The sequence below is a fragment of the Ctenopharyngodon idella genome, chromosome 6, assembly GCF_019924925.1.
Source record: "Ctenopharyngodon idella isolate HZGC_01 chromosome 6, HZGC01, whole genome shotgun sequence".
Classification (NCBI taxonomy): Eukaryota; Metazoa; Chordata; class Actinopteri; order Cypriniformes; family Xenocyprididae; genus Ctenopharyngodon; species Ctenopharyngodon idella.
In genome coordinates this window covers 7,807,419-7,833,409 of record NC_067225.1, presented here as the reverse complement: position 1 = coordinate 7,833,409, position 25,991 = coordinate 7,807,419, and the positions used below count along the sequence as shown (strand labels likewise).

Genomic DNA, 25,991 nt, shown 5'->3' with positions numbered 1-25,991 from the left:
CGGTAATATGAGCTGTACGCGCCACGGTCGATGTACTGACCCATCCGATCAACACGAGGACACCACATCCAGTTTCAGTTACAGGCCTATTAAATACCCGATAAACACTTTATTTCCACTATTAAATACCCATTAGGCACTTTATTTCCGCTTTTCAGACTATTTTTTTTTATAAACACCTCTCTGTGCTGATATGCAATGGGAAACAGGAGAAGAATGAGTTTAGAGAAAGGCAGATTCAAACTTATTCATGTCAGAAGCTTTACTCTCCACGTCACTCCTCCTGTTATCAGATGGGTTTTTTTTTTTTTGTAGTTTTCTGGCTCAACCAGACATTGGTGAGTGGAGTTAGTGTAAATAGCTTCTGCCAACAAGTTTGCACTCGGTGTAAAATTAGACATTGCTTAAAGGAAATTAGAGTTTAGTGACACTATGGTGAATAGATTTATTTTTATGTGTTAGGGAAAAGCGCAGACAGCAACAGGAACACATTGAAAGTCAGCGCGCAGAAGAGGAATTACGTCATCAAGTGTGTCTGCGAAGACAGAGAGCCATGAGACAGTTCCGCCAACACCAGCTTCATCTGATGGAGATACTACCAGCCGGTAACAACACAAAATTAAACCTTATCAATGAGTAAAACTGAAATGAGTGTGGTAAATATTGTTGTGTGTATCAGGGTTATTATCGATAACTAAAAACTAAACCAAACTGCTAAAAATATTTTTGTTAATTAAAATAAGGGATACTCTTCAAAAACAGCGACGTTACCACCTCGTTGCTGAGTAGGCTAATATAATGTACCGAAGTTTAGCTTAGTAGCAAAGCTAAATTATTAATAAAAGTCACAGGGCAGCATTGATAAGAAATTTCTGTGCTCCTGAATGTTTCTGTGTGTGTGTGTGTGTGTGTGTGTGTGTGTGTGTGTGTTTGTGGCAGCGCAATAATAAAGAACAGTGATTAAACTGACTGGAACTACCTGTGCATTGCATGGTTTGAGCTCACACATTTCAGCCAATCAGAATGGAGTATTTTGACAGACCTTAGTTATAAAGCTAAAATAAAATATAAATATTAAATGAAAAATTTAAACTAAACAAAAATTAGAAATGCTGCCCTGGCAACTAACTGAAATAGTCTGAATACCTAAATAGTAATATTTAATTAAATCTAATAAAAATGACAAAAGCATAAAACAAAATTACTAAAATGAAAATAAAAACTGAAAATATAAAAACAAAAGCCAATTCAAAATATAAAGAAATATTATAATAGTATATAAATAATACTAAAATAACAATTATGTGTATTAAGGTTGTGTGTGCATGTAATCAATCTGTCAATAAATAGAAAACATTGTTTTTATTCCCTCAGTTTGTAAAAATGAACAAAAATTGTTTATAATATTTACCTTGTTATGGAAACAAGTAGAAAATTGTAGTTCATGGCTGTGTGTGTGACGTAAACTAAAGCCTATAGACTATTCATAAAAATGAATATGTCCTTTGAAATGTCCTGCCTCAGCTCACTGTTTCAGTTGAAAGTACGTCAACACATGAAAGGAAACTGCATGTCAAAGCATTTCATGAGGTTTTTAATTGCTATGAATATCCACCTCTCTCAGCCCAGGTGGAAAAATACCTGGGGGAGCTGGAGAACAAGGCAGCCGTGCTGATTCAGAGAGTGTGGAGAGGACACAGAGAGAGACGCAACTTCCAGCAGCACAGATACATTCTCAGACAGCACAGAGCAGCTGTCACTCTCCAGAGAGCTGTGAGTGGACAGATACACAGACCAAAAGACTTGCACGTGTTTTGCAGTGTAATAAGTTCAGACTCTGTCAGTGTTAGGCCGTGTGTCCACCAAAGCATTTTTAGGATGTGGCGGTTGGTCGATGTGTTATTTGTTCCGCCCCTCCTCCACTGAGATTGGACTGCTGGGTAAAAAGTCACAGTGATGAGTGCTGCGTTTTTTAAAGCTGAACATTCTTCAACTCTCGGCCAGTAAAAAGCACTGAGCGCTCAGCGTGAAATAGATGCTCAGCGCCTATTTCAGATAATGGCATTTTAAAAACGTGGCGCTCTTATTGAATACAATTGGAAAAAATACGCTAGCCTCGGAAAAAAAAAAATGCTTTGGTGGACACAAGGCCTTATTTTAGTATCATTGAGATACTATTTGTTTTTATTCATTTTTTTTTTTTTTATAATTTCCATTCTTATTTCAATTTTAAAGTTTTGTCAATCTATACATATCTAAATAGTTTTTTATTATTTATTTTAGTTTTACTTATTTTGGCACGAAAATGTTTTTTATGGTTTTAGTTAACTATAAGAACCTCTACATATATGAAAATAATCTTAAAATGATCTTAGCTACTTGTCATTTATCATATATACTACCGTTCAAAAGTTTTGAGTCAGTAAGATTTTTTTTTTTTTTTAAAGAAATTATTACTTTTATTCAGCAAGGAAGCATTAAATTGATCAAAAATGACAGTAAAGACATTTATAATGTTCTAAAAGATTTTTAGAACTTTCTATTCATCAAAGAATCCTTAAAAAGATGTATATCAGCTTCCCCAAAAATATTAAGCAGTATAACTGTTTTTAACATTGATAATAAAAAGAAATGCTTCTTGAGCAGCAAATCAGCATATTATAATGATTTCTGAAGGATCATGTGACTCTGAAGACTGGAGTAATGATGATGAAAATTCAGCTTTGTCATCACAGGTGTAAATTACATTTTAAAATATATTAAAATAGAAAAGTTATTTTAAATTGTAATAATATTTCATAATATTGCTGTTTTTACTGCATTTTTGATCAAATAATTGCAGCCTTGGTGAGCAGAAGAGACTTCTTTCAAAAACATAAAAACATCTTACTGACCCTTAACTTTTGAACAGTAGTGTGTGTATTAATACATTATATACATTAATACATAAGTGGTTGAGTTGTTTTTCCTTGATAATCTTGATCATCTATGTGCCAATGTTCTTTTTATCAGATTCTGCAGTTTTTAAAACGTCGTAAAGCACAAAGGAATATTCTCACGCCATTGAAAGGACCCAAAGGACTGACTGACAGTAGAAGAACAGAGCTCAGGCAACAGATACAGGAGCACATCTCTCTACATCCTGTGAGTCACCATGAAGAAATGAAATACTGTTGGTTATCTTGGTGTTTAATGTCTTTGGGAGTTAAATAATCTTTTAAACACACAGCTTTTATCAATTTTCAGTTTAAATTATTCATCTTATAAATGATGCTGTTTTTTCTGTTGTGCAGTCATCTGTGATGTCAGCAGAGGACAGTGTGGAGCTCCACCAGAGAGCCCAGAGTCTCCTCCACCAGCATCTGATCAGCAGAGCATCTGATCGGGCACAGGAGCAGCACAGACAGGCTCTACTTGTGCAGATCAACACAGATGTGGAGCTTTTATTAAGTATGTACCTAAATTTAAGGCTGATCTGCTGAAATGAAGTATAACATCATAAAGTCTGCAAAGCATAACGCCCGAAACATACTGTATGTGTGTGTGAACGCTTCTAGCTACGCAAGCCTGACTGCAGAGGTGGCTATGTTTGTGCACTTACATAGAGTTAGTGGTGTAAGGCCCTGTTTCCAACCTGGTATTAAGATGCGTTTGGTCGATCGGATCATAAGTGGATGAGGGAGAAGCATACCCATTTCCACCTGGTACCTAAATCAGTCTCTTTTGTCCACTTTCAACTACTTCTGTCCTGTTTTCTTCAAGGGGTAGGTCTATGGGCAGGTAAATGTAAGAGTTTTTTTCTTTCAATCTAATGAACAAAATAAGCTTGCGCAATTTACATATGAACGCGTCTGGAGATAATGGAAACACATATGGAAAGTAGTAGCTTTTGTTTTTGCCCTGACAGCCGCAAAAAAAGATGGACGACGCACCTTCACTCTCTTCCACTGTAGTAAGTGAAGCCGCCAGTGTGTCAATATGGCGCTGACATCTTGAGTCTTGAGTCTGTGCGTTGTGAACTTGGTGCCCAAGTCTGCGCAGTAGTGAGTGCGAAGTGGAGCCGCGATATCAAGGTCCCACCCACACTCCCGCAAAATCAGTTAATACTGCAGAGCAACTCATTGTGTCGTTGTGAAACAAACAGTTCTGGAAATGTAGAAATTAAAATTAAAGCTCCAATCTCTTCCCAAAGATCCAGAAAAAAAGTCTCTTGGTGCTTTAGTGACTACGTCGCTCAGAGAAGCTGTCAACCTCAGCTGTCAATCATGATGTCAAAACCCGCTTTTTTATAGCATCAACTAACTAACTAAAAACAAACTTATTTAAAGAACGAATACTTTAACTAACATCAGCGTAATAAGAACTGCCTAAAATGACAGAAACCATCTTTGGAAAAAAATATTTGATGTGTAATTTGACTGTTTAGTTTGTCGCACGTCCCATTACATTACATGGAGAGGTTTTATGACCTATACTGCATCCAGCCACCTGGGGCAAGACACTTTGGCTTCAGTTTTCAGGACTTGTGTGGCACGCTTGTTTTCACCAGGGGGCCTCAAGATGACTTTAAATCAAAGCCCCTGGAAGGCAAACCTGCAGCCTTTAGCCAAAAAAGCGTAATGGCTAATGCTAACGCTCCGGCTGTGGCGGTACGCACGGGCGGTACTGGCGGTACGCAGGAAAGGAGACCAGAGGCCATTACACGATAGGCTGAGAGGTGCCGCACGTGATCAAGTTAGCCGTTACGCTTTCTCCAATGCTAAGAGATACAGACCCTCTCATCTCCCTATAATATACAATCTCTGTTTAAATGATTTAAAATAAGAAAAACAAGCATTCAATTAAGTCAAAACAACTAGACATCATGGCATTTTTTTTTTTTTACTCTTAAAAAAACTTGTCTTGAAAAACCTGGATATATGAGGAAGCCTAATTTTAAAAGTTGGATTTCTAGACATCTTTTATATTTTTATAATGAATATACATTTAACTACTTGTGCCAAGCTCAAAACAAATTATCAGGTAGAAATTGTGTCTAAAAAATTTTTTATTCACTAAATAATAAACAACTGGAAATTTTATTGTGCTTTTGGGGGTCCTTGGAGTCAGAAAGGTTGAGAAACACTGATCTAAAGGTACGTTTACACGACAATGATGTGCTAAAAACTGAAACATTTTGCAACGATCCTCATTCACACAGATCCATGAAAACGACTAAAAATGCTGTATTATGCTGCCAGGCCAGTAGCTGGCGATGTCACTTTGTAAAGAAATGCATTTTTGTAGTTTACATGGAGACGATAACAGTATTGTTTTCAAAAACTTGCACTTCGAAACTCGTTTTCAAAAGTTTGCGTTTTCAGGTCACCAAAATGAACGGCCAAAACACATAAAAAGTTTTCCGTTTTTAGTTGAAAACGGTGTCGTGTAAACGTCCCCTAAAGCCAATCATTTGTTTTTGATTTTAGATGCGCCGTCCCTGAAGGATGCCAGAGCGGAGGATGCAAGTCTGTTCCTGAGCCGTTCCTGCCCTGTGGCCACACGTGCCCGTCAATCCCACAATGCCTTGATGCAGAGCATGCGTCTCCCGTGGTGGAGGATGCTTGGAGATGAGTTCTCCAGCCCAGAGGAGCCTCCCAGGAAAGACTATGACATGGACATTGAGTCACTGTATCTAGGTGGCAACTAAAAGATGATGAAACTCAGACTTTATTTGCAATATATCTTTCATATCAGTATACTTGAAAGAATGGTCGTTTGAACAGGTTTTATGGCACACTAGGGCTTCCAATATGATTACATGCATTTTAAAAATACAATGCAGTGACAGAACAAATACAGTGAAGCTGGAATCCTTTAGCTACATAATTACTAAAACATTCATTTTATTAATGTCCTCTAACAGAATGGTTTATATTTAAAATGTTTCTTGTTAAAGGGATAGTTCACCCAAAAACTGAAATTTCTGTCATTATTTACCCCATCTCATGTTGTTCCAAACCTGTATGACTTACTTTCTATTGTGGAAAACAAAAGATATTTTAAGTAATGTTGGTAACCGAACAGTTTTAAGTTATTAATGACTTCCACTCTATGGGGAAAAAATATTGGAATATGAAATTTTCATTTTTACTTGAACGATCCCTTTAAGGAAGAGCAGAATAATACAAGCACTGTCTTGTACACAAGTTCTTTTGTTTTTTAAGTTAAACATCTCAGGTACATAGTACACTAGCAGTCAGGTTAAAGACTATTGTCACTTTTTTTCCATAAGTGTTATTTTTTTTTAGGTCTTTGGGGTTAGACATCAGCTGGCTACTAAATTTGGTTATTTATTTATTTTTTACATTTTCATCCTTTTTAAAAACTTAAATGTACACTATGAAACTTTTGTTTCTCAAAAGCAACCAAATTCATCAATACATAACCAATACTTCATGTTTTGTCTCACTCTGATTCACTGCCTGTTATAAGCCTATTATAAGTGTTTATATATTAGACGTGTCGGGATGGTTTTTGTGGGAAATTCCGTACGTCACTCGCCCGTGTGTGTCTTCATATCCGTCAGAGAAAAGTCGCTCCAGCTACTTTGACGCGTGTCTGGTGTGTGAGTGGCATAGGTTAGTTGTCACAACGAGTGAGAAAGGTTGACATGGAGCTGCTAAATTTTAAACAAACGGCGAACATGGTGAGTCTGCTGGCAAAAAGAGAACGCGACAGATCTCGTAATGAAACGAGAGTCAGAGACGGCGAGAACTGAGGGATTTGAAATGTGGATACGCGGAGAAGATGGCGTTTTTATTACGCATCGGGTGAGTAAGGTATTTTTATTGAACAGAAAAAAATCCTATATGTAGCTCTCTAACAGAGTTCGTTGTAAAGCATTATCTATAGTGAAGGGTAATTTCATTCTGGTTGCAGTGCTGTGCTGGAATTTATTTTCAAGGAAGTACCGTGTCTATTAAAAGTGCAATGTGTAAAATTTGGGAGGGTCTATTGTCAGAAATGCAATATAATATACATAACTATGTTTTCAGTGGTACATAAAGACCTTACATAATGAACCGTTATGTTTTTAGTACCTTAGAATGAGTCATTTCTATCTCTCACACCACGGGTCCCCCCTCCATGTCAAGTCGCCATTATGCTCCGGCATGTTTCTACAGCAGCCCTAAACGGACAAACACTCTACAGAGCGCGTTTCGTCACTATGTTGTTGTTCTTCTAAATCGTTCGTGTTTTTAGAGGCAGCTTGCATCGTCACTACGTTGAATACGCACAAAGCAGTAGTAGTAGTCCTCTGGTTTATTAGAAGCAGAGATCGTTCTTTGTTAGAAGTAAGAAGAGACCTCATTGCTTCACACATGCTACTCTCTGCTCTCTCAGAAGACGACATGTCGGCCAGACGGCCACCGTAGCTTCTCCGAAAGGGAGGAGTGTGCGCTGTTAGTTGCAATTTGCAACCTCACTGCTAGATGTCGCAAAAATTTACACACTGCACCTTTAACGGTGCGTTCCAAATGGGATATATCGCCCTCAGAAGGGCACTTAGGAGTGAAAACAATAATGGCCACTATATTGAAGGGTCATTCCAAACCGAAGTGCTCAAAACTGGACACTTCAAATGTTTCAAATACATAGACACAATATGGTGCGATAAACCAAAAATAAATAAACTAACGTTAAACAAAAGGCGCAGCTTGCACAATCTACTCATCGTTTAGAGCGTGTTTTTTGGGGGGGTCAACCAGCATACAAAATGTGCAACGAATCCCTACACCCTTTGAAGCTCTCACTCCGGAGGGTAAACCCTTTGAAGGGATTAGGGGATAGGGATGAGCCCTTCTGAATGGAACGCAGGGAAATGAGCTACAATAACATCTTCAGCAAGTCAGCTTGAGATCCTTTCCATCTAAACTGGTTATATCTAGCCTCGTAGTGAATGTTTATGAGCAGAACAAAACAATGTTTTTCCACAAAATGCATGCGGTTTTGTTTTTTCACCACTAGAGAGCCAAAAGTTACATAGTGTACTTTTAAAATAAGATTTGCAATTACAGACCATATGTAAGGACTAATATGAAACAAGTCACTGTTAGAAAATAAAAATATTATAGATTAAGGGATCAAGAAAATAGAATTCAGAACATTTGCTTAGTCCTTTATGAGGCTGTTTAGACACTGTGTATTTGTCTCTATGAGAAAGGTGAGCCTGTGTGTGTGTGTGTGTGTGTGTGTGTGTGTGTGAGTGAGATAGAGAGAGAGTGTCTACTGCATGCCCATAGTGGTCTAAACTCATGCCAAGGCCCTATTCACTGGACAGCCGTCATTATTTTTTACACTCATGTGAAAACAACAGAGTGGTACACTCCACCGGCACAATTAAAATAACATTTTCAAGAGTGGAAAAATATGATGGGGGAATAATTTCAGTCTCTTTATGCAGCATTTTAAAACTACAGATAAGTGAGATCTGCTTTTGGAGGAAGCAGAACTGTGTGTGTAGTTAGTGGTGTGAATGCAACTGTAATGTGTTTGTGTTTTTGCCTGTGAAAGTGTGAATGCAATGAATATGTGTGTGTGTGTGTGAGAGAGAGAGAGAGAGAGAGAGAGAGAGAGAGAGAGAGAGAGAGAAAAAAGAGATTGTGAATGAACGTGTTTGCAGTTTTGTGCTCAATCGGAGGTAAAAAGTCTAGGTAAGAGCGAAAGCACTGTGCCTGCCAAAAACTGCCTTGTTCCACATGCCAAAGTGTTTTAACTGATTAACTAGAGTAACCATTTATTCTGGGGCCTAATTGTCGAGTTTTACCTCAGTTGTAGTTGTATTAAGCTCTCTGTATGAGTCACTCCAGTCAGATGTTCTGTGTTCAGATAACAGCTTTGAACTTTTGACCAGACTGTTGTACAAATATACAAATGGACTCTGAAGAGAAATAAAATATAAAGATTTGGGGTCAGTTAAGTTTTTTAAATTAATTCTTCAGCAATGATGCATTAAATAAATCAAAAGTTTCAAATAATTGCTGTTCTTTTGAACTTTCTATTTATCCTAAAAAAGTAATCAGGTTTCCATGAAAATATTAAGCAAACCACTGTTTTCAACACTGATGAGAAGAAGAATTGTTTCTTGAGCACCAAATCAGCATATTAGAATGAAGTCTGAAGAATCATGTGACACTGAAGACTGGAGTAATGATGCTGAAAATTCAGCTTTGCATCACAGGAATAAATTACATTTTAAAATAGACTTCTTACTGACCCCAAACTTTTGAACGGAGGTGTACATTTACAGTTCAGCAGTTATATGACAGACGTTTTTATTCCATTTTTTTAGCAGTATGTGAATTGAACCCATAACCTCTCAGATCCATCGTAATGACTTGTAACATCCCAAATTACGATATTATGACAGAAGACTGTCAAGCACATACACTGAAAGCACAAAAAGTTCCCCCTTTTCTATTATAATAGATGGGCATCATTTGGGACAGGGCAATAGAGTGCAACAGTCGGGTTCCGGAAGTAGAAACTCTCCACAGGAAAACTGATTTTTAACGATAACTTATAAACCTTTAAACACTGCCCTATTGTGAGCTACAAGGTTTGTTAATCGATGATAATATTTGCTTCTGCATTATTTCAACTTATTTTTAAAATTGTGTTTAACAGTGGAATTTGTGGTGAAAAACTTAGGGCTGGGTGTTATGACAATATCGTGGCGGCGGTATATGGTTAGAGATTTTGCTATATAGAGTATATTGCACTATGTAAATATTTAATCATAGCACAGCACTGTTGACACCTTAGAGTGATGAAACGCATGAATGAGACAATAAAGAGCAGGATGTGCTTGATGTTTTAAAAGAGTTAAAGGGATAGGGAAAGGGAATGTTGGTAATAAAAGAGTTGATGGTAGCCATTGACTTCTATAGTAAGAAAAAAATACCATGGAAGTCAATGGCTACCATCTACTGTTTGATTACCAACATTCTTTAAAATATCTTCTTTTGTGTTCAGCAGAAGAAAGAAACTCATACAGGTTTGGGACAACTCGAGGGTGAGTAAGTGATGACAAAATGTTTATTTTTTGGTGAACTATCGCTTTAATCTCCCACCGCTATTTCCCATGATGCTGTACAGAAAATTCCACCAATCAGAGAGTCATGACAAGCAAAACGTGACAAAATAGCTCTTTAGCTCTGCCCACTCCCACAAAGCACTGCGAATGACAATCGATTTGGTCTCCCTACGCTCTGAAAATACTTAAATATTTGTATATATATGCATATAATAATCAACATTTTTAAAGGGGTGGTTGATTATGATTTCACTTATTTAACTTTAGATAGTGTGTAATATTGTTAGAGCATAAACAACATCTGCAAAGTTATGACGCTCAAAGTTCAATGCAAAGTGAGATATTTTCTTTTCAAGAATTCTCTGTTTAAGGACTACAACAAACGGCTGGTAGGGACTACAACGAGCTTCTTCCCGGGTTGGTGACATCACTAACACTAAAATTTACATAAACCCTGCCCCCAAGAACACGCAACAAAGGGGTGAGGCCATGTTATTGCAATACAGTAAGCAACACAAATGCAATAGCATGTCATAAAAGCAAGATGACAACATAAGTTATAAACTGTAATTAAACTAAACTATACGTGTTCTATCTTCATGCAGCATATATTCTCTGGTTCTGTAGGATCTTACAACAGTTCCCACACGAGTGGTTATCATGACAGAATATGCTAATCAATGACTTTAAGATAGTTAACTCCACATCAGCTACATAAATTCATCAACTAACCGTTCAGAAACGTCCTGTTGCATTCTACATGTTGTCACTTCTTGAGCCTCTCCATCATTGTCTGACTCCGGTTTGAACATAAAAGCCTGAACAGTTTCTGACATTTTCAGCGAGTCTGAGGTAATCGGAGCTGCTAACATGAGTTCTTGAAACTCCGCCCTCTTCTTTGGAGCTGCAGCTCATTTGCATTTAAATGGACACACACAAAACAGAGCGTTTTTGCTCACCCTCAAAAAGTGACAAATTTAACATGCTATAAAATGATCTGTGGGGTATTTTGAGCTAAAACTTCACATACACACTCTGGGGACACCAGAGACTTATTTTACATCTTGTAAAAGTGGCATTATATGACCCCTTTAAATGTGTAGTTTTATATTTCTCCATTTTCATTCGATTATGCTGTTCGCAATGCTTCATGGGATTGTAGTTCTTTCCCTCAGTAAATCCATTAAGTGCAGAGTCTTGTACCTTTTTTGCTTTCAAATCAAAGCTTATGTTATGTTATGATTCACCTCATAGCTGGTTGGTTATAACACTTTAACGAAGACATCCTTATGGGAGAAATGAATGGAAAAATTACTTCCGGAACCAACGCCGCTGAAAAAGTGGTGCACTTTTGCACTCTATTAACACTTTAACCTGCTGTACACTCATAATCTTCCAAATATCATGTATGTACACCTGTTTCTTTGCAGTTTAATGAGATCACTCAAAATGTGTGGGTGGTGACAGAAGACCAGCTCACTCCGCCTACCCTAATGTGATTAGCTTGATCTACACCATTCTCGGAGCTGGTTGGTCCATGACTCTGCAGTAAGGAGCAAGGTGATGTAGAAGTGGAGCCACCATCTGCAGGCTCCTCCTGGCTGTGTGTGGTGCTCACAATGCCCCCTGGAGGGCTGGATGATACAGTGCAACTGCTCACAGTCCACAGGCATGGATACTGACTGAAAAGATGAGCAAACACAACTTTGTGCAACACTTTACTTCAGGTTTGTATGTAAAACTGCTTTACTCTACCTTATTGTTTGACATATTGTCATACTTAATAAGGCTTAAATGTCTCATCTGTATATAAAGTCAGTTTTCTTTCTGACCTGCTGGCTCCGGGGGAGCTCGGAGCAGGCGGCATAGACAGCATCGCAGCAGGACCAGGAGGAGACACACCTGTCCAGCTCTCGTGACCGGAGAACATCTGCACAGCACCTGGACTCAGATTCTCAGATAGAGACACTTCAAAGACAAACAAAACAATTAAAATGAGTTAGCGAAGAAAAAACTGACGTTATAGATTTGTTTTTTTTTTGTTTTTTTGTTTTTTAACAGACATAATAGTAGTTTTATATCTGAATGTATAATATACTATAATAATCTAATATAATACAATGTAATATAATATTATATAATATAATACAATACAATACCCTTTTTCACAATAGGCAGCACAAATTCTCATTTCAACACTTGATGAATGGCTTTGCTATTTTTAATTTTGCTATTTTACTTCAATTTCAACATTTGTGAGATTTAGTTAGTCAAAACAGTTTCTGTGTCTCTGGAAAATAGTGATCAATGACATTATTTTATGTTGAACATAAAAATTCTCTGTTTATGAGGGATTTGCGGATTTGAGTAAAAGTTAAATAATAGTTTTTATTTTAAAGTAAAAAGATAAAATTAGACACTTAGGGTAAGATGATTCAGTATTTTACATTAATGACACTTTAAAAATATATAAATATTAATAAGAATTATATTAAAAATCATAAAAGTACTATAATAACTAAATTAGCAAATGTTTCTATCTATTTCCTATAATAACAATATAATGTTATAATAGAAAATGTTATTATAATGTTCCTATAATTTCCAATAATATCTAAATATGTTACAAGTAAATGCACATTGTACTTGGGGGTGGCATCTTATATTTTATACTTCTATCTTCCTTAATATACATAATTTACAATAAATACAAATCTTGGAAATACAATGCATATATCAGTTTGGAACTTGAATCTGGTTCCCCTTTCACTTTCATTTTATGGAAATGATTTTTCAACTTTTCTTCTTTCATGTTCCACAGGAGGAGGAAAGTCATACAGGTTTGGAACGACAAGATGGTGAGTAAATAATTACGTGATTTTCAATTTAAATGATTTTCAAGCGCAGTGGTCTGTAGCTATTGCTGAGATATGATTCAGATTGTGATGTGTTACCTGAGTTATGGCCACGGTGGGGGTGGTGGTGGTGATGATGATGGCGGGGCAGGTAGGGCGAAGGGTACGGGGCCGCTCGGTGTCCATGCAGACTTGGGTAGTGTTTGTACCCATGGTGGGGAGTAAGCGGTAAACCTCCTGGGTATGGAAAGTTGCCACCACTAGAACACAGGGTGTCTGGGTTTGATATGAACCATCCACCTGCAGACCAACAAATGAACACCAATATGCTTCACATAACACTGTTAACATAATGCAATAAAATGTCTTAAACATGTCCATAAATCAGACAAAAACGTTTTGCCAACATTAAGAACCCGGAAAATGAATCACTAACAGTGTGGTATGCCCACATGCTGGTTTTCAGCTGGAGGTTCAAGATGATTCTTAGGATGGCTCCTACGGAGAGAAAAAGTTTTGTGCATGAGACAAACCTCAAAAACTAACCTATCAAAACAGTTCATATCCATAAATCAGTCACATACACCATTGTTCAAAAGTTTGGGGCCTGTACGATAGTTGTGTCCGAAATGATGCAATATACACTACTTATACACAATGTCCTTGTGCACTATATAAACTTGTAGTAGTGGATGAATTTTATAAGGTTATTTTGTCATTCATTGTTGTAATCTGATAGCCCCTCCCCCTCCGCTACGTAATTAAAGCTGCGACAGTTGAATGCATGAAGTGTTCAACATTCCCCACTTTCGCTGCGTCCAAAATCAAATACTTCCCTACTATATAGTATGTGAAAAACAGTACGCCAAAAGAGTAGTATTTGAAAAACAGCAGACAAAAAGCCCCTGAAAGACCTACTACTGAAGTATGCATTCAATGGAACTTTACTATCCCATGAAGCCACGGGAGGGGATTTATGAGTGGAAGTGAAGGGACTCGCACTATTTATACTACATAACGGCATAGAATAGTGCATAAGTATGTGAATTGGGACGCACCTATCGTATTATAGTAATGAAAATCACCAATGAGAATAATGGGAATTACAAATTTTAGTAATAATAATTTGGGGCTGGAATTTTTCTTTTACAATTGTCATGAATGTAATGCAAAATATCCAAATGGTCCTAAAATATGTATTCATTATGTAGTCATATTAGGCCTATATGCAAAAAATATTAATACAATTTTTTTTACACTAAATTTACACAGTACAGAGTGAGTCTCATTGAAGTAGGAGTGTTGTACCTCTGCTCCAGTGAAGTTATGACTACATTTACTGGAGTACAATTATTCGGCGCTCATTCCACCAACATTGTTGTGTAATATCTCACACATTCTTCACTGTAGCCGCTTAAAATCTCTCACTCTCACTTCACACTGCCTCTCCAACAAGCTCCTTTACTCACACACTCACTCGATTCAAAGCATAAACGTTTAATAATTGGTCGCTAATCACGGCTGATTTCGCACAGTCATGCTAGCTTGACTAGCACTAATGCCTGCTATGATATTATGAGTTGAAATACGCATTGTTAAATTGGTGAGAAAACTTATCTTCTGACACTGACGATGTTTGTTTGATGTCATTTAAATAAACTGTACCTTTCCTTTGCATCGAGGAAAGCTTTGGCAAACGGATTGTGTTTTATCTTCAGTGCAGTTATCTGTGAAGGGAAGCAGACCAGAGGATTGTGAGGATAAAACATTCATACACCAGAGGTCATATATTTTCATCTATTTATATAATATTTTTTTAAATATTTTATATTCTATTATATTTTGCTTTTAGCAAAACACAAACAAGTAGCTTCTTTTTAAAGGTAAAGTTCACCCAGCAAGATTTTCCACTGAAAAACAACTTAGGGGTCGTTTACACGACACCGTTTTCATCTAAAAACTGAAAACTTTTTATGCCTTTTGGCCGTTCATTTACACAACAACAGTGTTTTGGGGGCCTGAAAACGCAAACATTTGAAAACGGGTTTCAAAGTGCAAGTTTTTGAAAACAATACCATTATTGTGTCCATGTTAACTACAAAAACGTGACTGAAAATGGTGACATCATGCGCATGTGTATTACGTGTTCAGTCTATAGCCACGTAGTGTTTCTTTACAAAGTGATATCGCCAACTACTGGCCTGGCAGCATAATACAGCGTTTTAATCCGCATGAAGGGGAATCGTTTTGACAACGTTGTCATCTGTATGCGTTGTCGTCTGTATAATGCTGTTTTTAGTACATTGTTGTAGTATAAACATACCCTTAAAGGGTTAGTTCACCCAAAAATGAAAATTCTGTCATTAATTACTCACTCTCATGTCGTTCTACACCCGTAATACCTTCGTTCATCTTCAGAACACAAATTAAGATATTTTTGATAAAATCCGATGGCTCAGTGAGGCCTGCATTGACAGCAAGACAATTACCACTTCAAGGCCAGAAAGGTACTAAAGACGAGACAAGAATAATTTTTGTGCTCCAAAAAACAAAACAAATAACGACTTCATTCAACAATATCTAGTGATGGGCGATTTCAAAACACTGCTTCATGAAGTTTCGAAGCTTTACAAATCTTTTGTTTTGAATCAGTGGTTCGGAGCGTGTATCAAACTGCCAAAGTCACGCCCCCCAGTGGTGAATCAATAAAATTTCGAAACACTTATGATGTAACGAAACCTTGTTTACTGAAATCACATGACTTTGGCAGTCTGATACACGCTCCAAACCACTGATTGAAACAAAAGTTTCGTAAAGCTCCGAAGCTTCATGAAGCAGTGTTTTGAAATCGCCCATCACTAGATATTGTTGAATAAAGTCGTTCGTTTTTTTTTGGCACACAAAAAATATTCTCGTCGCTTCATAACATTAAGGTTGAACCACTGTAGTCACATGAACTGTTTTAAATATGTCTTTAGTAGCTTTCTGGGCCTTGAAAGTGTTAATGATCTTGCTGTCAATGCAGGCCTTGCTGAGCCATCGGAATTTATCAAAAATATCTTAATTTGTGTTCTGAAGATGAACGAAGGTCTTACGGGTGTGGAACGACATGAGGGTGAGTATTAATGACATAATTTTCATTTTTGGGTGAACTAACCCTTTAAAGTAGACCTATTATGCCCAAAATCTTAATTTTGCTTTTGGGGTCTAGGTTTTTTTGTGCTTGAATGCTCAAAAAACACATAATTTTTCTGATATTTTACATTATTAGAGCATCCGTCTTTCAGTGTGCTCTGTTTGGCTGTACCAGTGTGTTGTGATTGGTCAACGGCTTCAAGTGTTTTTTGGGAAATGTTTTACTATTAAAGCAACTCAACCAGGCCTCGCACCCATTTATTTTGCATATGCATTGGGCAGGAATTATTTAAATGAGGGATACTGTAATATATATGTTCCCGGAATAAAACTGAAGACTACAATGGAGGTGTTTCAGGGAGTTCACAAACAGTGCGCACTGATATAGTGACCCTTTGAAGTGACTTTCTGCTTTGTGATTTTGGAGACCTTTGGAGAGTTTGTCATTATTTATTTTCACTTCTTGGTAAAGAGCAGCATAAACATCCTGCCTAACCGCACTTTTCAAGGTATACGGAAGAAATGTGCCTGCCCTTTGGAACAACATGACAGTGAATAAATCATTTTTGTGTGAACTATCCCTTTAAGCATCTTTATCCTAAATGTTTTGTGAAGATGCTCTGACCTCTTCATTCTGGTAGGCTGTTACAGCGATGAACTGAGTGTCTGTGAAAGAGATGTTGGTCACCATCCTGTGGCTGCCTCCTACACGAACAATGTGAATTTGAGGTTCGTACTTATGGAGAGAATTCAGCATGATCTGGACCAGGCAATCAGAACAGAAGATAAAAGGAAAGTTAGAAAAAAATTGGTTCTTTACAGGAGGATAGTTTACAACATCTATGTAAGTTAGCGTACATATCGACTTCAACTAAAAATGTAGGTCCATGCTGCACCCGTATTTATTTTTAGACTGAATTTTAACTGAATTCAAAATGAGGTATCAAACAAAGGATGTAGACTTGCAAATAGATTTTGAATGTAAAGAAGAATTAAAACAACATGAAGTCCAAAGCAATTCATTCAACTGCTGTAAATGGGTATAATACATACATACATAGATAAAGCAAAATGTATTTCGATGGTCCACTTTAGACATTCTAACTATAAGTAACTTTGCAGCTACATGTCAACTATCAGTCATTAGAGTATTAGTAGACTGAGTGCTTAATATCTTCTAACACTTTATTTTGATGCTCATCAACAGACATTCTACTGACTACAGTTGCAAGAAAAAGCATGTGAACCACTTGCAGAATCTTTGAAAATGTGAATAATTTTAACAAAATAAGAGAGATCATACAAAATGCATGTTATTTTTCATTTAGTACTGTCCTGAGTAAGATATTTTACATAAAAGATGTTTACATATAATCCACAAGACAAAACAATAGCTGAATTTATTAAAATAACCCCATTCAAAATTTTGTGAACCATTGATTCTTAATACTGTGTGTGGTTACCTGGATGATCCACAACTATTTTTTTGTTGTGTGATGGTTGTTCATGAGTCCCTTGTTTGTCCTGAGCAGTTAAACTGAGCTCTGTTCTTCAGAAAAAATCTCCAGGTCCTGCAGATTCTTCAGATTTCAAGCATTTTTTGCATATTTGAACCCTTTACAGCAGTGACTGAATGATTTTGAGATCCGTCTTTTTACACTGAGGACAACTGAGGGACTCAAACACAACTTTTAAAAAAGGTTCAAAGATTCACTGATGCTTCAGAAGGAAACACGATGCATTAAGAGTCGGGGGGTGAAAACATTTGAACAGGATGAAGAGGTCCAAATTTTTCTTATTTCGTTCAAATATCAATATTTTTCATTTAGTACTGCCCTTCGGAAGCAACAGAAGATCCTTAGATGTTTCCCAGAAGACAAATTAAGTACAATTTACCTTGATCTTCAAATTCAAAAAGTTTTCACCCCCCGGCTCTTAATGCATTGTGTTTCCTTCTGGAGCACCAGTGAATGTTTGAACCTTTTTTAATAGTTGTGTTTGAGTCCCTCAGTTGTCCTCAGTGTGAAAAGGTGGATCTCAAAATCATTCAGTCACTGCTGTAAAGGGTTCAAATATGCAAAAAATGCTTGAAATCTGAAGAATCTGCAGGACCTCGAGGATTTTTCTGAAGAACAGAGCTCAGTTTAACTGCTCAGGACAAACAAGAGACTCATGAACAACCATCACAAAACAAAAAAACAGTCGTGGATCATCCAGGTAAACACACACAGTATTAAGAATCAATGGTTCACAAACTTTTGAATGGGGTACTTTTAATAAATTCAGCTATTGTTTTGTCTTATGGATTATGTGTAAACATTTTTTATGTAAAATATCTTACTCAGGACAGTACTAAATGAAAAATAACATGCATTTTGTATGATCTCTCTTATTTTGTTAAAATTTTTCACATTTTCACAAATTCTGCAAGTGGTTCACATACTTTTTCTTGCAACTGTATAAGTAACTTGTCAACACCAACACACAAGTGCATGTCAACACCTAACCCTGTGTTGCCAAAAGATGTTGCTTGGGCACTTTCCCATTGAGAATGGGCAACAAATTTCTATCTGGATATCCAGAGATATAACTAGTAGAATGTCTAAAGTGGACCATCAAAATAAAGTGTAACCCAGCAAAAAACATGCTTTTGTGAAATATTACAATTAAAAAAAAAAAAAAAATTCTAATATATTTTAGAATTTATTCCTGTGATGGCTGATGAATTTTCCAGCATCATTACTCCAGTCTTCAGTGTCACATGATCCTTCAGAAATCATTCTAATATGCTGATTTGCTGCTCAAGAAACATTTCTTATTATTATCAATGTTGAAAACAGTTTTTGCTTCTTAATATTTTTGTGGAAAGAATGATACAAAACCATTCAAAAGTTTGGGGTAAGATTTATAAAAAATCATTTATTTTATTAAGCAAGGATGCATTAAATTGATCAAAAGTGACATTTATAATGTTGCAAAAGATTTCTATTTCAAATAAATGCTGTTCATGTAACTTTCTTTTTATCAAAGAATTCTGAAAAAATGCAGTTTCCACAAAAATATTAAGCAGCAAAAACAGTGGCTGTTTTTTAGTGCTGTATGGCAAAATTAAAACAAGTTTGATGGCTGTTTAATTGTTTTGACAGTACTGAACGTAAGAGCAATAAGTTAAGAGCAATATGTCTAATCAGATGAGAAATCATGTAGGCTATTTCATTTATCAAGATGTAATTATTCATGTCATAACACTGTGGGATGTGACCAATGTAATTCAAATTCCGGTTGCACTTTATTTTACAGTACATGCACTTTTAATGTACTTACAGTGTACTTAGCAAGAAACTACTGAGTAATATGAGATAACTAAAGATTAGGTTTAGGTTCAGGACTGGTACCTAGTTATTACCCAGTTATTGTAATTACTACAGTAAGTATATAGTATGTACATGTGAAACGTGACTGTAAAATAAAGTGCTACCCAAATTCCAACTCATCATTTGGAACTTTTGAGTGAATAATTCTGACAGTATCACTACATATTGCTAAGTTTTATATTTACACACTGCATTGTCTATATAAAAAATTCTTTGAATGACTGCAGTGACCATGTCAAGCATGAATAAATCTATCGACCAAATTCTGAGAAACAGACAGGCGGAATGAGACAGAAAAGCTGATATTTTTTTACTCTAATTGGTAGATTACAATGACTGATGAGGGGCAGGTACTCATCTGCATGGCTCCAGGGGACATAAAGGGCTTTGTGTGCTTTTCTCTCCCCGCTGCCTTTTTTAATATGTTGCCTTTTTGAACATCTAAGGACTGATGGCTAAATTAATTTTGCATAGAAAAAAACAGAGGTAATTACCATAATGTACAACTAACCACAGCAATTATTTCATTTAGAGCTGGTTCTCTCTCATCGTCCTCTCCGCTGCCAGCTCTGCGTTTAAAAACCCCGGTAAATAGGGAACAGGCAGGAATACAGGAGAAGAGGATGGGGTGGCGGGGAGGGCGCAGGGGAGGGGTCATGTAAATACCAATAATAATTTGGTGGCGGAGTCATACTCGAATGGAGCGGGCTGGAGCACCTCGCAGCGGCCCCGCTGAAAGCCAGGATGGCTAGCTGAAGTAGACCACTCTCTGTCTGAACGGCAGGAAGTGCATTAAACGAGAAAAGTGGCAATTAAGAGCTGTTTATTCCTGTTTACATGCAGTCCCTGCTGAACAAAGGGGCTCCATAGGTGAAGTGGATGCCGAGGAGAGCACTAATTGTATAAATGCACACTTGAAATTTCCCCGTGGCAGCGCACAGGGTGATTAAAGGCAGGCCAAGACTCCTAAAAGCTACAGAGAGGCCTGTTTGGACACACAAGAGATCTGAGAGGCTACTCAAGATTACAGAACAGGCCATGTACGGCATTACACACCTGCGCAACGCGAGCGTTTACGTGTATACATAATGTGCAGGGGGTCTTTGTTTCTGTAGATTTTAATACAGGGAACATATGTCAATTTGACAGCACGCATGACTGAATCTACAAACGGAGAGAGAGTAGAGGAGAACGGCAAACTTATGGCTAAAGACAGGCTGGAGTAGGAACTTCTTTTAGCCATTAAGCTATTTCATTCATTACATATGTCTTCTGTGTCAGTATTTCTGCACCTGGCCGCCTCCGTTGAGTTTGTTGGTCAGTTTGACTTTGTTGAAGGACACCGGAGCTTTCATCCAGTGGGCTCCGAAGTTGGGGGAGTCGGGGTGTATGTAGACGCAGCTGTGACTGTGAGGCTCGGGTTTGCCCGCAGGGACCCACTCGCCGTTTACGTATTTCCAGCGGTGGCCGTCTGCAGGGCTGAAGTCCAACAGGAACGAATACATGGCGTTGGGATCCAGACCTGTCACACTGACCTTCAGGACTGGAAACATCCTCCTACAAAGGAGAAATTATGACAGAAATATTGCTTAAAAATTATCTCCTGTACACTCTTAACATAAAGGTTATTAATTGGCATTGATATAGTTCAATTAAGAACCTTTTAAAGGGACAGTTCACTCAAAAATGAAAATTCTGTCATCATTTACTCACCCTCAAGTTGTTCCAAACCTTTATTAATTTCTTCACAAAAGAAGATATTTTGAAGAATATGGGTAACCAAACAGTTGATGGACCCCACTGACTTCCATAGTATGGGAAAAATGCTATGGAAGTCAATGGGGACCATCAACTGTTTGGATACTGACATTTGAAATATCTTCTTTTGTGTTGTCAGTTTGACAGCACGCATGACTGAATCTACATTTTACAGCCTTTCCATTGCACAAGAGGTTCTTTATAGTGAAAAAAAGGTTCTTTAGATGATTCAAATGTGCTTTACACTAAAAAAAAAAAAAAAAAAATGGTTCTCTTAGGAACTTCACTGAAAGGTTTTTAAAGAGTTAGTTCACCCAAAAATGATAATTATCCAATGATTTACTCACCCTCAAGCCATCCTAGGTGTATATGACTATCTTCTTTCAGACAAACACAGAGATATATTTAAAAATATTTTTAGTCCTCCAAGGTTTATAATGGTTGTGAATGGGGGGCTGCTGTTTTGAAGTCAAAAATAATGCATCCAACCATAAAAAAAAGTAATCCAAATGACTCCAGTGGGTTAATAAAGGCCTTCTGAAATGAAGCGATGCATTTTTCTAAGAAAAATATCCATATTTAAAACTTTATAAATTCAAATAACTAGCTTCCGACGGACGACCGTACGCAGAATGTGCGATTTGTGGCGGAAGAGTATACTTTGACCTGACGCACAACGTAATAACGAACGCGGAGGATAGAGCAAAACAAATCACCGGTCACGAATTATAAGACTAAAACGATCATTTTTAAAACGAAATTTCAAAGGATTTCGATATAAGAGAAGAGGAGCTTGAATTTGTTGCACAGACCTATTTGTTTGAACCACGAGAGGCGTCTAAGCTTACAATACTCCTACTCACATCGCGTCAGAGGGTTACTTATTTGGTGCAAGTCGACTTGCGCATTCTGCGTACGGTTTTTCACTGGAAGCTAGTTATTTGAATTTATAAAGTTTTAAATATGGATATTTTTCTTACAAAAACGCATTGCTTCAGAAGGCCTTTATTAACCCCCTGGAGTCGTATGAATTACTTTTATTATGGTTGGATGCATTATTTTTTACTTCAAAACGCGGCCCCCCATTCACAACCATTATAAAGCTTGGAGGACTAAAGATATTTTTAAATATATCTCCAATGGTGTTCGTCTGAATGAAGATAGTCATATACACCTAGGATGGCTTGAGGGTGAGTAAATCATGGGATCATTTTCAATTTTGGGTGAACTATCCCTTTAAAAGAAGCCAAAATCATTCTTCCATGCCATTGCTGTGAAAACCTCCATTTGGAATCTTTATTTTTAAGAGTGTATGTTCAATGTTTTCGTGTTTCTTTTTTTTTTTTTTTGTCCATACAATGAAAGTCAAAGGTTCCAGTGTTGTTTTGGATCCAACTGGCTTTCACTGCATGGACAAAAATACTTCAACACATCATCTTTTGTGTTCTGCATACAGAAGAAAGAAACCCGTACAGGTTTGGAATGACATGAGGGTGAGCAAACAATGACAGAATTTTCATTTTTGGGTGAACTATCCCTTAAATCTTAATAAATCTGTCCAAAAGCTGTCACACACTCACATCCATGATTAAAAAGTTATCCCCCAACAATGATTCACACTGCCTGCCAAAACTCTACAAGCAGTTACAAGCACGAACTTCACGAGAGGTTGGACGCTGGTCATTTTCCACTTTTTTTCCCCCCATGATTATTTTTTATGGATGAGAACAAGTTTAAGAGGGGCTGCAAATGGAAGGACACCCACCTGCAGAGCTGACCTATAACTACTGAATGAGTTGGTCAAGTCACCCTTCAGCTTGACAACACCACAACAAGCCTTTTCAATTAAATTAATCTGCCTGTTCCAAAAAAACATCAAAAACAGCACCATGTGCCAATACCAGCAATACAAAATAATAAACCTGCTTAGAGATGACAAGGCATTTGATAGAAAGACAGATGGATAACTGGAAGCAGATAGAGAGATAGAGAGACATAGTTTGATCATTATAGTAATGCAAAATGTAATGAGAATCCTTACAATAAAAATCCTTATAACAATAAAAACACCAGAACTAGAACTGATATTAATATTTTCAAAATTGCTTTTAAAGTTTTAGGTTCAAACTATGACACTGACTGTTAAAATATTTGCATCTTCATTTTTTTTTCTCTGTTATACCATTCAAGAAGCAATATTGCAGTAAATTTAAAGTCAATTTAAAATGTCCTAATGTCATTGTATTAGATACCTTGTTAAAAAGAATTTTTTTTTTTTTTTTGCAATTTTTGCATTATTTTTAATTCATCGAAATAATTTAAGCAACATTCATTCAGCATTTTAAGTCAGTTTATTATCATTTAAGTTGAAATAACTCATACAGCCAATTTGAATATACTTAAAAATGTAAGGCAGCAACTGATATTTTTTACAGTGTACAAACTATGAAAAACTATAAAAAAAAAAAATGTGGCATCTGCAAACTTTTTTTTTTTAACTTTACTGAGGCATTTTTACTGGATGTGAAGTCAGTTTTCACGGGTGTCCAGAGCGACAACCAGAAAGTTTCAATTTTTTGAACAGTATAAATATTGTTTTATCACTTAAAATCTTTTTTTTTTTTTCTTCTTTTTTTTTTTTGCTTGAGTGCTTGTACTATCTTCTTTTAAAATGCTTTAGAGAAAGATGACAGAACAAATATATAATTATAATGATATTTTGTTAAATACTGCAGAGACATAATGCATCATACATTTCTGTGACTTCACATTATTAAAAAAATCGGATTAGAAATTAAAGTATAATTAAAAAATACTAATAAGTATAAACAATTAGAACGTATTCATCTATCATTTTCTTCATAAGTCCAAGTAAACTTCACAAAATTATTTTCTAACATATTCTGTGCAAAATAAATGTATTAATTAATATAAACAAACACCACTGCTTTATCAAAATCTTTTACAATGTTGGTTCATCGTGTCTCACCTGCCGTTCTTCGTCACAATCATCTCATTGGTGACTTCTTTGAATTTCCTCCAGAGTTCAGCATCTTCCAGGGTGACTTTGAGCTGTTTCTCAGTGGGGTCTCCCTTCTCTCGCCCGGCCTGTAACTCGCTCTCCACGACGCTCAGCAGTCTGGTGATGCAGCAGTCGTTGCTGCCCCGACCACCGGTCACCGCTCCGCCGCCGCTCCTCAGCTCTTCCTCCACCTTCATGAGTGACGGTTCTCACACGCGCTTGCCAAGTGGAAAAGAACTGTACTTTAACTTTAGCTCACTATAATTTATGAGAAGATTTAGACCTAAAAACTTGTGGACGGCGTCAGTCATAAAAGAAAAAGAACTCTCTTTAGTATAGCAGTGGGTGTATTCTTGATCTGCACCTTCAGCTCACTGCGACACCTGTTCTTATGACCGGAGGACAAACCTGCAGTCACGTGGGTTTGCTCTAATTAAGTGATTCATTCACAACCCTTTTATTTTCCATTTCAAAACCCATATTCTACATTCAAGATTACTTCCAGTCTTTACTTTTATGTTTAGGCAACGTTATAATGTTTAGATAACAGAAAAAAAAAAAAATGCACAAAGTTCAAACGAAACTTCTGACAGGCAGAACATTTCATAGAGAAAAACATGATGTCTAAAAGAAATATTAAATCACGCGCCGTATATGTTTTAGGCCTATTGCAAATATATAAACTACTTTTTCCAAAAACAACTCGCTGTTTCTTTTCAGAACCACGGACAGCTCGTACAGGACGTGTGTGTGTGTGTGTGTGTGTGTGTTAGAGAAACTCTTGGGCGTAATCTTAAATTCACAATTTATAGACCTATCAGGTCTATTAAATGAACTTTAGGCTACTTTGAATTGTAAATGTATTAATGACGTGATGTAGACCAGTTATTTAAATACATAATATTTTTCGAAAATGGCTTGAATACAGCTAATTTTTATTATTATGGCCATGTTTTCCAATATCTCGAAAAAATCATTTGGATTTTTTTTTTTTTTTGTGGGGCTTAAAACAGTCCGGATAATAATAATAATAAAAAAGTCTCATTTTGCTGAAATTGACCTTTTTTATTGTTATTAAAAGGCATGTTTTGCTTAGGTTAATAACCTTATGCGATCATAACCTCTACGTGCAAAATATCTGTGAAAAAATAAATATTATTTTTTTTTATTAAATGTTTTTTAAAAAACGAAAATCACGTGGATTTTAAACCTAAACATTGAACCGTATGCTAATATACAATTAGCCTATTCAAACAGAAAGCATTCGGTCTCTTTCGCTACATATGTAGCCTACTAAAAATATGTAGGCTAAATCAGCATATTTCCTTTAAAATTGAAGTTAACGAACGACCTACACGTGATACTTTAAAACCTCATTTTGCTTCCTGCAGTCGGACTGGTATGAAACATCAGAACATCCACTGTGATTCACAAGATGGACTCCTATGTGACGGCGTAGATAAGGGCATACTGTCAAAGAGCTTATAGTATTGTACGAGCCATGTGGAGCATAAATAAAATACTGGATGTTCTCTGCAGCGAACGGGAATGAACGGAAACTCGATCCAGCGACCGGCGCTCTAATCACAGAGCCGCGCGCATGGAGATTAGAGGATTCAAAGAGTTTAAATCCGAAAAAAAGAGTCTCATTAGCGGGGAATCCTCCTGCATATCAAACATCAGAAAATCAACCCTCTGACCTTTCACTAGCAGAGATGACTTACGCACATCACTGAACTTTAACTTATAAAAGTCTTATTATGTGGAAG

The 25,991-nt window shown here is 36.8% G+C and overlaps 2 protein-coding genes across 2 annotated transcripts in view; one reads left to right on the top strand and one right to left on the bottom strand.

Moving 5' to 3' along the window:
* LOC127514531 (IQ calmodulin-binding motif-containing protein 1-like) overlaps positions 1-6,438 on the top strand; it is a 12,438-nt gene extending 6,000 nt beyond the window's left edge. Inside the window, exons 9-13 of the mRNA XM_051897452.1 lie at positions 463-605; positions 1,625-1,773; positions 3,013-3,144; positions 3,294-3,450; positions 5,469-6,438. Of these exons, the coding sequence (XP_051753412.1) occupies positions 463-605; positions 1,625-1,773; positions 3,013-3,144; positions 3,294-3,450; positions 5,469-5,689 (802 nt within the window). The 3' untranslated portion in view covers positions 5,690-6,438. The remainder of the gene's footprint in view (positions 1-462; positions 606-1,624; positions 1,774-3,012; positions 3,145-3,293; positions 3,451-5,468) is intronic.
* tbx19 (T-box transcription factor 19) lies at positions 5,753-25,991 on the bottom strand. Its single transcript, XM_051897453.1, has 8 exons — positions 24,190-25,991; positions 20,735-20,999; positions 16,694-16,828; positions 14,599-14,660; positions 13,370-13,431; positions 13,033-13,233; positions 11,911-12,046; positions 5,753-11,760 (listed from the first exon to the last, which is right to left on the bottom strand). The coding sequence occupies exons 1-8, from the start codon at positions 24,417-24,419 to the stop codon at positions 11,523-11,525; spliced, it is 1,329 nt and encodes a 442-aa protein (XP_051753413.1). The 5' UTR covers positions 24,420-25,991; the 3' UTR covers positions 5,753-11,522.